At 44.5% G+C, this 13,250-nt stretch overlaps 1 protein-coding gene across 7 annotated transcripts in view; it reads left to right on the forward strand.

The window, feature by feature from the left end:
- The first annotated feature begins 658 nt into the window (after positions 1-658).
- The window catches only part of PACC1 (proton activated chloride channel 1), a 28,715-nt gene continuing 16,123 nt past the window's right edge, over positions 659-13,250 (forward strand). For 2 of the 7 annotated variants that reach the window (XM_069768525.1, XM_069768530.1), the window contains exons 1-3: positions 717-803; positions 2,357-2,463; positions 10,824-10,926. In XM_069768525.1, coding sequence (XP_069624626.1) covers positions 2,386-2,463; positions 10,824-10,926 — 181 coding nt within the window. In that variant the 5' untranslated portion in view covers positions 717-803; positions 2,357-2,385. Of the gene's footprint in view, positions 804-2,356; positions 2,464-10,823; positions 10,927-13,250 lie in introns of all 7 variants that reach the window. The other 5 variants (XR_011321899.1, XM_069768527.1, XM_069768526.1 and 2 more) reach the window with 4 other exon arrangements.

The following is a 13,250-nucleotide window of genomic DNA, read 5'->3' on the forward strand; positions in this document are numbered from 1 at the left end:
TATCCCTCCGGAAAAACATGAAAGGTAACGACGCACATTGAGGTAGATAAGGGTCTAATGAAAGACCCGTGTCCACCTCCTACTGACACTAAGCTAAACTGAATATCCTACTTCCTGTCGGTAGGGTGTATACTGCAGAGGAGGAGCTAACTTTTTTATTTGCATAGTGTCAGCCTCCTAGTGGCAGCAGCATACACCCATGGTTCCTGTGTCCCCCAATGAAAGGCGATAGAGAAACATGGCCGCTTTATTACAACCAAGAGAGATACGTTGTCCATAGCAACCAATCACAGCGCTGCTTTCTTTTCTTCCAGATGCGTGGAAAAATGTAAGCTGTGCAGTGATTGGTTGGTTTGGATAAAAGCTCCCATTTGATTGGTCAGTCACTACCCGGAGGGTTAATTAAATTTTGCCGCCATGTTTGACAATTTGCAATAAAGTTTTCTCATTTTTGGCACAGTTCTCTGCTGGGTACTACTAGAGTTCAACTGAGTGGGAATATCACAGACTACAATGCGTGGGCTGCAGAACGAGAGGTCACAATGTCACACGGCAATGGCGTATCTGCCGAAAAACGACAGATCCCAGAATTCCGCGCCGCTTGTACGGAAGACTACGGACTACATTTCCCAGCAGCCACCTGGGCAATGCGTACTGTGCGCATGCCTGAAGTCTGTCTAGGGGGACAGGACACGGGACTGTAGTGACTGAGAGAGGAGGCAGCGTCCTGTGCCCACACCGTCACCCTGGATTCCCTGCCCAGTGCCATGCTCAGGAAGGAGATCTCCAGATCCTACCAGGAGGTAATCTACTGATCCCCTTCTGTAACTTGTGTGATCTCATCAGCAACTTCACATCCCCCTGCACAGCTGTGAAACTACAACTCCCAGCATGTTTTGACACAATGGTTGTGAAACTACAACTCTCAGCATGCCCTTGCACCCAGCTGTTCTACAACTCCAATTTTAGCCGTCAGGACACAGGCTGGGATGTATGCAAAGGGATGTAAATTCCGGGCATGCTGGGAGTTGTAGTTCCACATCATCATGATGTCATGTGTGTACTGTTTTCTCTCCAGTGCACACAATGGCCCAGATTCATTATTGCATTTGCACCTTTTTTTTATGGTTTCATAGACCCCAATTTATTTATTTTTTAGCTCGTTTTTCATTTGCGCCATTTTTTTTATGCCCCAATTTTTTTTTTTTTTTCGTTTTTCATTTGCCCATTTTTTTAAGTCCATTTTATATCTCCACTTGTTTTTTTTGTTTTGTTTTTTTTTGCTGTTGTTCAGCATTGTGTGCGGAGTTTTTGGGGTTTCCAGACGTTTTCCGCTGATTCACCAATTTCAACTTTTTAAAAAGTCGCCAAAAATTTGCATAAAGCAGCTCCAGTCTGGTCCTAAAGTGACTTCAGGTAATAATTTAGCAGAATATTCAACTTTTTTTGTGCCAGAAAGTCAGAATTTTTTAAAAGAAATGTATTTATTTATTTTTTATGATTGTTATTTTGCTCAAAATTCATGAACGGCTCGGTAATGGCGAGTCATCTGCAACATGTGACAAAAAGGAAAAATTGCCCCAAATTTTGGTCATGTGCCTTTCACAGGTCAGGTGTGAGCTCTGCCTGTCACCCTTCACTAGTCCATGGGGTTAATACATTATTTATTGCTGAATCCCCAGGGTCATACAACTGTTGTGGCTTCTATATTAACCCATTCCTTGCTGACGTCTGTTTCTAGGATTGTCGGTAATAGCCAATATGGCAGGAATTACATCTCCCGCAGGGGTCGACACCCGAATACGGACATTTCGGAAGAGGAAGACTCCATGATTTCTTTAGATCAGTGTCACCGGGATGGAAGGAAGGATGTGGGAACAGGATATGTCCAATGTGAGAAAATGCGGATTCAGCTGTTAAAGGGTTACTCTTCATAGATGGTTATTGCATAAACAAGGAGACAAGCCGAATTTAAAACCCATGAAGTAAAAACCAATATTTTATTTAATAATTCACAAACATAAAAATACGGTGCAGGTGGGGACAAACACAGGGGAAAAAAAGGACGCAAACCACTAGGGACCAGCTTAAAAATGAATTGATGATACAATGGCAACAAAGATGTTTGTACACAGTGAAAGTAAAAAAGTGGAAATAAATAGTAGCAAAAAATATATATATACAGTACAGACCAAAAGTTTGGACACACCTTCTCATTTAAAGATTTTTCTGTATTTTCATGACTATGAAAATTGTAAATTCACACTGAAGGCATCAAAACTATGAATTAACACATGTGGAATTATATACTTAACAAAAAAGTGTGAATCAACTGAAATTATGTCTTATGTTCTAGGTTCTTCAAAGTAGCCACCTTTTGCTTTGATGACTGCTTCGCACACTCTTGGCATTCTCTTCATGAGCTTCAAGAGGTGGTCACCGGGACTGGTTTTCACTTCACAGGTGTGCCCTGTCAGGTTTAATAAGTGGGATTTCTTGCCTTATAAATGGGGTTGGGACCATCAGTTGTGTTGAGCAGAAGTCTGGTGGATACACAGCTGATAGTCCTACTGAATAGACTGTTAGAATTTGCATTATGGCAAGAAAAAAGCAGCTCAGTAAAGAAAAACGAGTGGCCATCATTACTTTAAGAAATGAAGGTCAGTCAGTCCGAAAAATTGGGAAAACATTGAAAGTGTCCCCAATTGCAGTGGCAAAAACTATCAAGCTCTACAAAGAAACTGGCTCACATGAGGACCGCCCCAGGAAAGGAAGACCAAGAGTCACCTCTGCTTCTGAGGATAAGTTTATCCGAGTCTCCAGCCTCAGAAATCGCAGGTTAACAGCAGCTCAGATTAGAGACCAGGTCAATGCCACAGAGTTCTAGCGGCAGACACATCTCTACAACAACTATTAGGCCGGGATCACACATGCGAGAAACACGTCCGTGTCTCGCATGTGAAATCCAAGCTCTGGCGCCGGCACTGTGGAGCGGAGCGTGCGGCCGCATAGCAACACATGGAGCCACACGCTCCGCTCTGGAGTGCCGGCGCCAGAGCTTGGATTTCACATGCGAGACACGGACGTGTTTCTCGCATGTGTGATCCCGGCCTTAAGAGGAGACTTTGTGCAGCAGGCCTTCATGGTAAAATAGCTGCTAGGAAACCACTGCTAAGGACAGGCAACAAGCAGAAGAGACTTGTTTGGGCTAAAGAACACAAGGAATGGACATTAGACCAGTGGAAATCTGTGCTTTGGTCTGATGAGTCCATATTTGAGATCTTTGATTCCAACCACCGTGTCTTTGTGGGACGCGGAAAAGGTGAACAGATGGACTCTACATGCCTGGTTCCCACCGTGAAGCATGGAGGAGGAGGTGTGATGGTGTGGGGGTGCTTTGCTGGTGACACTGTTGGGGATTTATTCAAAATTGAAGGCATACTGAACCAGCATGGCTACCACAGCATCTTGCAGCGGCATGCTATTCCATCCGGTTTGCGTTTAGTTGGACCATCATTTATTTTTCAACAGGACAATGACCCCAAACACACCTCCAGGCTGTGTAAGGGCTATGTGACCAAGAAGGAGAGTGATGGGGTGCTACGCCAGATGACCTGGCCTCCACAGTCACCAGACCTGAACCCAATTGAGATGGTTTGGGGTGAGGTGGACCGCAGAGTGAAGGCAAAAGGGCCAACAAGTGCTAAGCATCTCTGGGAACTCCTTCAAGATTGTTGGAAGACCATTTCCGGTGACTACCTCTTGAAGCTCATCAAGAGAATGCCAAGGGTGTGCAAAGCAGTCATCAAAGCAAAAGCTGGCTACTTTGAAGAACCTAGAATATAAGACATAATGTCAGTTGTTTCTCACTTTTTTGTTAAGTATATAATTCTACATGTGTTAATTCATAGTTTTGATGCCTTCAATGTGAATGTACAATTTTCATAGTCTTGAAAATACAGAAAAATCTTTAAATGAGAAGGTGTGTCCAAACTTTTGGTCTGTACTGTGTATATGTATATATATCTGCCAAAAAAAGGAAATAATCAATGCAGAATTTGCGGGAAAATAGTAAAAAATTACAGCAAAATCACAAAAATTATGTATACTCACATAAAAACACATGAAAAACAGGTAGGGAGGTGATGATTAGTCACAGTGAATTTAATGAATGGGTAAAGAGGTAAATATCCACCTCAATAAGGTGGCAGTGCATGTAGGGCAGCACGGTGGCTCAGTGGTTAGCACTGCAGCTTTGCAGCGCTGGAGTCCTGAGTTCAAATCCCACCAATGACAACATCTGCAAGGAGTTTGTATGTTCTCTCCGTGTTTGCGTGGGTTTCCTCCGGGTAATCTGGTTTCCTCCCACATTCCAAAGACATACTGATAAGGAATTTAGATTGTGAGCCCCATTGGGGACAGTGATGATAATGTCTGTAAAGCGCTGCGTAATATGTTAGCCCTATATAAAAATATAGATTATTATTTATTATTAGAACAATCATGTTAAATAATCATAGTGTGTGCCCAATAACCAAACACTGACCTAATAAAAAGTATAAAAAAGTATCAAAATGCTATCATGAGGCTATGCCATGAAATACCTGTTATGTGGGGGATGGAAGGAAATGAGATGTCCCAAGGATGCCTCCACCCCGACGCACGTTTCAGCGGTTGCCTTCTTCAGGTAGATGGTTATTGTTAGATTGAACTTGTAAAAAACGAGAACTTTTCCAATTTACTGCTTGTTAAAATTTGCAGCCATTTTTGAGATATTAACACATCTCTTTTGTTTAAAGCTCGTTACCTAGGGGACCGACCACCACTGCTGTCTAGCTTGTAAGCACTGAGCTGAGACTGGCCGGGATTAGGAGGTAGCTGCATATACCAGCCATCCTGGTCAGCTTCAAAACAATAGAAACAGAGTAGAGCTAAGGGTACCGTCACACTATACGATTTACCTACGATCACGACCAGCGATACAACCTGGCCGTGATCGTAGGTAAATCGTAGTGTGGTCGCTGGGGAGCTGTCACACAGACAGCTCTCCAGCGACCAACGATGCCGATGTCCCTGGGTAACCAGGGTAAACATCGGGTAACTAAGCGCAGGACCGCGCTTAGTAACCCGATGTTTACCCTGGTTACAAGCGTAAAACTAAAAAAAACAAACAGCACATACTTACATTCTGGTGTCCGTCAGGTCCCTTGTCGTCTGCTTCCCGCACTCACTGACTGCCGGCCGTAAAGTGAAAGTGAAAGCACAGCCGCTGTGCTCTGCTTTCACTTTACGGCCGGCAGTCACAGTGCGGGAAGCAGACGGCAAGGGACCTGACGGACACCAGAATGTAAGTATGTGCTGTTTGTTTTTTTTAGTTTTACGCTTGTAACCAGGGTAAACATCGGGTTACTAAGCGCGGTCCTGCGCTTAGTTACCCGATGTTTACCCTGGTTACAAGCGAACGCATCGCTGGATCGCATCGCTAGATCGGTGTCACACACACCGATCTAGCGATGACAGCGGGAGATCCAGCGATGAAAGAAAGTTCTAAACGATCTGCTACGACGTACGATTCTCAGCAGGATCCCTGATCGCTGCTGCGTGTCAGACACAGCGATATCGTAACGATATTGCTGGAACGTCACGAATCGTACCGTCGTAGCGATCGAAATGTTATAGTGTGACGGTACCCTTAGAAGCACTGCTATCTAGCAGAGGTGGTCCGTCTCCAAGGCAACACGCTGTAAACAAAAGTGTTAATATCTTAAGAACGGCTGCAAATTTTATCAAACAGTAAATTGCCAGAGTGCTTTTTTTGTTTCTAGCGCTATCCAATATCCATCTATGAAGATGAGAATAACTCTTTACAGGGTTTTTGGCAGGCTGAGGTCGTCAGTGTCATGTGAATTGGAGGTGCGTATGCTCCACCCCTGCTCCATTCCTGGGATAGATGGGAGTTCCAACAATTGAGAAATGATCCCCGACTCTTTCTGGGGGTAGCGATCTAACTTGGCATAGACCATATAAGTCTTCTAAACACTTTGGACGCCTGTCAAAAAAGTCTCCTTCAGTCTCTCCTGACCACATACAAGTGCGCGACCGGGGAATTAGCTGCTGCCACTGTTCTTTTTTTTGGTGCTGGATTATCATCCAGACTAAGGCTAGGCTCTCACAACCTTATTTTCTCATTCGAGAAAATCCGTCTGATTATGCTAGTCACGTAGTGATCAGGATGGGTTTCTCGGATGAGGAGCAGACTGGGAAAAAGTTTCTGTCTTCTCCATTGTGTCAGTCTGTGAAAATCTGACTGCACTTGGATGTCATCCGAGTGCAGTTATTTATTTTTTTCCCAAGGACTCATTGACTTGCATGGCTGAGTGTAATCCGAATATTGGATGTAAATCATGCATGCTACGATTTTTTTTTTCGCTTGGACACTCAGTCCAAGGAAAATATTTGACATGTGCACGGCCCCATAGAATAACATTGGTCTGAATGCAATCCATGTTTTGACGGATCGCACTCGGACCGAAAATACGCTCTTCTGCACGAGCCCTAGCAATGGGCATCTTGTGAGAGATTCTTGAATATTGTCTCAGACGCTTTAGATGCCTGTTTCTTCTAAAACAATAGCGCCTCAGCTGCCTGCTGGTGGTTAGAGGTATTGCAGCTCTCTTCAGCAGAGCTATGCTGCTATTGCAGACACCACTCGTAGACAGGCATAGTGTCTCTGGAAGACTGTTACTTCCCATATTACATACAGGAGATCAGTGACGCCATTATCTCCACCGCTGATCACTTTCCACCGTCCTCTGCGAGGCTCCAGTGCAGATCTCGCTGTACCGTGAAGGGATACATGATCTCGGGATATGGCCGTCATCCACACAATGCACATGGCAGCTTCCGACACTATGAAATTTCATCCGCCGCTGCAGCGCCTCTTTATGCCACTTACTTGTCCTGCAGAGAAACTTTCCATGATTCTTATAGAGCTGCATTTGACCAATATTGGATGGAGAATCTACATTTTTGAAAATCTGGAAATTTAGTAACTGAGCAAACTAATGTCCTAGTTAGTCCGAGTCCAGAGTCTCCACCACCTGGAGGACATTGCAGAACCATTAATTAATTAATATTAATAGTTAATTGTCACCCATCCATTTCACTGGACTTTGGGTCATTTCCTCTTTGGAAACCTTTGGTTGCCATTGGGCTCGTCAGCCGGCTTTAATGGAGTCCCAAGAGGCTAATGTCATTAGTTACCAAGTGATGTCCACCGTCGGCGAGTTATACATTCCTCAACATTAGTGCAGCACAAAGAAGAAAAAGTCTTGGAGTAATGAAAATCACAGGATGGAGACGGGTTACCGATGTGGAAAAATGGAAACAGAATTTCAGCACCCCTCAATGTCTGGAGTATGATCCTTGTGAAGAAATCCCGGCACTTCCAGTCTCGGCTGCCATCAGTGAGGTTATTAATGGTCGTCTGTGCAAGGTTCTGCCATTGATTGCACTTGGGCAAATCATCAAAATCCTCTGCTGGCAGCTCCTGTGTAATCACTGACCAATGAGGTCCCAGATGTGCTGGATGGGAGACAAGTCCGGAGACGCTGCTGCCATGGTAGCATGTTTAAGCCGCTCACAGTAGCAAGAGCAACGTGGTGCCTGGTGGTGTTGAGTTAAAAAATGGTTCCTGTGACCCTTTGGAGAAATGGCCGCACCACTGTTTCCACCACCAAATCAATGTGTTAGTGTACCTGGAATAAACAGTTGAGGGGTCCGTCTACCATACATTATTGATCCCCACACCATAAACCCGGAAGTAGGACTGGTGTGAAGTTCCCTTGTGAAGGCCTCTTCATGGCGTTACCCATGAGGTTTCCAGACCAATCTTGAGCTATCGCTGCATCCAAGTCAAAAGCGGAACTCATCACTGAAGAGGACCGACCTGCCATCTTGCTTCCTGCACCATCATGGCCTTTGAGTGGCCAGGTATGAGATAATGAAGAGGCCTTCAAGAGAGAACATCACGCCGGCCCTACACCTAGGATTATGGTGAGCGGTGGCCTAATGTATGCTAGCTAGACCCCTCCAGACTTCACTCCAGGTGCACTAATAGCTCTGGTGGTGAAACTTGTGGTGCGGCCATTTCTCCAAAGTATCCCAGGAGCTGGTTTTCAATAGTACAACACCAGGCAGCATGTTGCTCGTGCTACTCTGACCAGCCTGTGTGGCCTAAACGTGCTATCATATGCTGAAACACCTCCGGACTTGTACCCAACAAGCACATCTGGGACTTCATTCGTCGGTAATTGTAAATGCGCTGCCAGCAGAGGATCTTGATGATTTGCCCAAGTGCATTCAGGGGCAGAACCTTCCTCGGGCGACCCATTAATCACCTCACTGAAAGCAGCCGAGGCTGGAAGTGCCAGGATTTCTACACGTGGTGCTTGTCCTCCAGACTGAATAAATCCAGATGTTTTGAAAATGTAGTTTCCATTTTTTTCATTATTAGCCGATCACTAACCTGTCTATGATCCGGTGATTTCCACCATTCCACAACTTTTCCTTCTTGGTGTTACATTTCCATAGTTGAGTGTAACGTACTGGTATCCTGTTGTTAGGTCTGTGTCATCCTGAAGTCTTGTGGGGGAAGGAAGGAAACATTTCAGGAATTTTTGTTTTCTCTCCCTCCCTTTGTAAAACTTTCCTCTAGGTGGTTGATGTGCGGCAGATCTCGGTAGGAAGTGTCCAGTACTGTGTAACTCAGATGTCAGTGGTGCTGCCAAAAGCTGTGACATGTACAGTGGGGAAATAAGTATTTGATACGCTGCCAATTCTGCAAGTTTTCCCACCTACAAAGAATGGAGAGGGCTGTAATTTTTTATCATAGGTACCCTTCACCTGTAAAAATAAAAATCAAGATTATAGCATTGTATGATTTTTTTACCAGGGCTATGGAATCAGTAAGCCAAACCTCCGACTCCTCAATTACTCCAACTCCACAGCACTGGTCACTACTGAGCATGTGCATAAAGTGCAGCACAGATTCATCTCCGCTACAACTCCACAGCACTGGTCACTACTGAGCATGTGCATAAAGTGCAGCACAGATTCATCTCCGTTACAACTCCACAGCACTGGTCACTACTGAGCATGTGCATAAAGTGCAGCACAGATTCATCTCTGCTACAACTCCACAGCACTGGTCACTACTGAGCATGTGCATAAAGTGCAGCACAGATTCATCTCCGCTACAACTACAACTCCACAGCACTGGTCACTACTGAGCATATGCATAAAGTGCAGCACAGATTCATCTCCGCTACAACTCCACAGTACTGGTCACTACTGAGCATGTGCATAAAGCGCAGCACAGATTCATCTCAGCTACAACTCCACAGCACTGGTCACTACTGAGCATGTGCATAAAGTGCAGCACAGATTCATCTCAGCTACAACTCCACAGCACTGGTCACTACTGAGCATGTGCATAAAGCGCAGCACAGATTCATCTCAGCTACAACTCCACAGCACTGGTCACTACTGAGCATGTGCATAAAGCGCAGCACAGATTCATCGCTACAACCCAACAGAACTTAATATTTGGTACAGAAACCTTTGTTTGCAGTTAGAGGTCAGACGTTTCCTGTAGTTCTTGACCAAGTTTGCCCACACCGCAGCAGGGATTTTGATCCACTCCTCCATTCAGATCTTCTCCAGATCTTTCAGGTTTTGGGGGCTGTCGCTGAGTAACATTGTGTTTCAGCTCCCAGATCAAGGAAGATTGACAGTCATCTTGTGTTTCCTCCAATTTCCAATAATTGCACCAACAGTTGTTGCCTTCTCACCAAGCTGCTTTCCTATTGTCCTGTAGCCCATCAAAGCCTTGTGCGGGTCTACAATTTGGTCTTTAGACAGCTCTTTGGTCTTGGCCATGTTGGAGAGGTTGAAGTGTGATTGATTGTCTTTTATACAGATAACGAGGTCAAACATCTGTAATTAATACAGGTAATGAGTGCAGAGTAGGAGGCTTCTTAAAGAAATACTAACAGGTCTGTGAGAGCTAGTTTTCTTGCTGGTTGGTCGGTGATCAAATACTTATTTAATGTGATAAAATGCAATTTAATTATTGAAAACTCATACAAGGTGATTTTCTGCATTATTTTCAGATTCTGTCTCTCACAGGTGAAGTGTAGCTACGATACAAATTGCAGACCTCTCCATTCTTTGTAGGTGGGAAAACTTGCAAAATTGACAGCGTATCAAATACTTATTTAACCCACAGTACATGCTGGGAAGGATTAAAAGGGGTTGTAAAATCATAGAAAAAAGTGCATATTTTTATCCGTATTATTGATCTGTATAAATGGGTTTAAAAAATATCTTGGGTTTTTACTGTACCTCAAAGGGCCGCCATGCTGTATCGTGCAGTGGCATGGGTTACTGATCTGTATTCCCTTTTCCCCCAGCCAATAATCACATCGGTGATCCTGCCTATCCAGTCTCCAGCAATTTAATACGTGACATGAGTCATTATAACTTGGGTAATGCTTGTGACCCTTCTATTGTTAAGGGGTATTTACCAAAGTGTCAAGTTATACTTCGATTTCTGGGGGTCCGATCACTCAGATCTTAACTGATCCTGAGCACTGGAGAGACAGAGCAGCCAAGATAAGTTTAGGTGATAGCTTGCATTCTTGGTGAGTGAGAGAGTTGTTTGGCTTCTTCTGGTTTGTGTATCTGGTCATTGTAGAAGCCTCTCTACTTCATATTGTGTTTATATGGGTTGTCACTATAGCATGTTATTTTTTCTTTCTCAGTTAAGTGAAGAGTTAGAGCAACCTCCTGAAGATGTGGAGATCCTAGAGGACATGGATGAAGAAGAAGATGACCAGGAGGAACCTATCTCCGATTCCCTGCCAGGTGATCTTCTAGCTCACCACTAGAATACCCATTAGACAGCCTAGTCAGATACATCTGAATATAACGGTGGAGTTAAATGGTTACCCCACTTATCAGGAGGTGAGTGGAGTCGGTGACGTAAAAACAGAAGTGTAAACGCCATCGTAGACTAATTATTCGCACATGTAGAAGAAACATTTAACTAATTGGAATATTCACAGTTTAAATCCTTTAATCCGACATCCAATAATCCAGAGTCTCGTATGCTGACGCTTCTTTTCAGCACAACGCTGCAATATAAGACATTTCCAAAGACTCTTCCAATTTCAAGGCTCTGATCTTTCCCCAATGTTGTTCAGCATTTTTATAAATGATCTGGATAAGGGAACTGAAGGTAAACTAAATTTGCAGACGATACAAAGCTAGGAGGGACAGCTAACACTAGAGAAGACAGAGAAAGGATTCAGAAGGATCTAGATAAGCTTGAGCAAAGTGCCACAACTAATAAAATGGTATTGAACAGGAGAAACTACATCTGGGCAAGAAAAAGGAAAATTACATCTACAGAATGGGAAGAATAGAACTAAGCAACAGCACCTGTGAAAAAGACTTGGGTATACTAATAGATCACAGACTGCACATGAGTCAACAGTGTGATGCAGCAACAAAAAATGCAAACATAGTTCTAGGATGTATTAAGAGAAGCATAGAGTGTAGATGACATGAAGTCATTATCCTCCTCTACTCCCCCTTGGTCAGTCCTCATCTGGAATACTGTGTTCAGTTCTGGGCACCACATTTAAAAAAAAAAAAGACATTGAAATACTGGAGCAAGTTCAGAGAAGATAGACCAGGATGGTCAGCGGACTGCAATGTACGTCCTACGAGAATCGGGTAAAGGATCTGGGAACGTTTAGATTGCGAAAAAGGAGGCTAAGAGGAGACTTAATTGCTGTCTACAAATATCTGAAGGGCTGTCACAGTGTAGAAGGATCATCTTTATTCTCGTTTGCACATGGAAACACAAGAAGTAATGGAATGAAACAAAGGGAGAAGATACAGATTAGATATTAGAAAACACTTTTTGACAGCGAGTGCGATCAATGAGTGGACCAGGCTGCCATGAGAGGTCCACTCATTGAGTTCTCCTTCAATGGAAGTCATCATACAGAGGCTGGACAGACATCTGTCTGAGATGGGTTAAGGCCCCGTCACACACAGCGAGATCGCTGCTGAGTCACAAGTTTTGTGACGCAACAGCGATCTCAGTAGCGATCTCGCTATGTGTGACACGTACCAGCGATCAGGCCCCTGCTGTGAGATCGCTGGTCGTGTCGGAATGGCCTGGGCCATTTTTTGATCGTTGAGGTCCTGCTGACATCGCTGAATCGGCGTGTGTGACGCCGATTCAGCGATGTCTTCGCTGGTAACCAGGGTAAACATCGGGTAACTAAGCGCAGGGCCGCGCTTAGTAACCCGATGTTTACCCTGGTTACCATCGTTAAAGTAAAAAAAACAAACGCTACATACTTACCTACCGCTGTCTGTCCCCGGCGCTCTGCTTCTCTGGTCTGGCTGTGAGCGCCGGTCAGCCGGAAAGCAGAGCGGTGACGTCACCGCTCTGCTTTCCGGCAGCTGTGCTCACGGCCAGACCAGAGAAGCAGAGCGCCGGGGACAGACAGCGGTAGGTAAGTATGTAGCGTTTGTTTTTTTTACTTTAACGATGGTAACCAGGGTAAACATCGGGTTACTAAGCGCGGCCCTGCGCTTAGTTACCCGATGTTTACCCTGGTTACCGGGGACCTCGGGATCGTTGGTCGCTGGAGAGCTGTCTGTGTGACAGCTCTCCAGCGACCAAACAGCGACGCTGCAGCGATCCGGATCGTTATCGATATCGCTGCAGCGTCGCTATGTGTGACGGGGCCTTTAGTGAATTCTGCATTGAGCGGGGGGTTGGACACGATGACCCTGGGGGTCCCGTCCACCTCTAACATTCTATGACTGAGAAAACTGTTCCTCTGAAAAACTTTAAACAGTAAGTGCCGTTTTACAGCTTTTTCATGAATCAATAATACACGTGACAATAAGAACTTTCTATGGAGAACGTCAACTGTCTTTTTAGGAGAACTTGAAGAATGTCTTTCTCGGCCTCTGGCTCCTCCCTCTCTTCATAGAACTCTATGAGCACCAACGTCATCAGTCCAGGAGGAGAAAGAATCAGATTTCTCTCATAAGATAAATTACAGAGTTGCTTATTTTTATGTGTACTATTGATTTAAGAAATAAAAATTAAAACGACGGCTACTTTCTAAGAAAGTTCAGAATTGACGAATATTTTATGATTA

Source organism: Ranitomeya imitator, chromosome 5 (assembly GCF_032444005.1).
Source record: "Ranitomeya imitator isolate aRanImi1 chromosome 5, aRanImi1.pri, whole genome shotgun sequence".
In the NCBI taxonomy this organism is placed as follows: domain Eukaryota; kingdom Metazoa; phylum Chordata; class Amphibia; order Anura; family Dendrobatidae; genus Ranitomeya; species Ranitomeya imitator.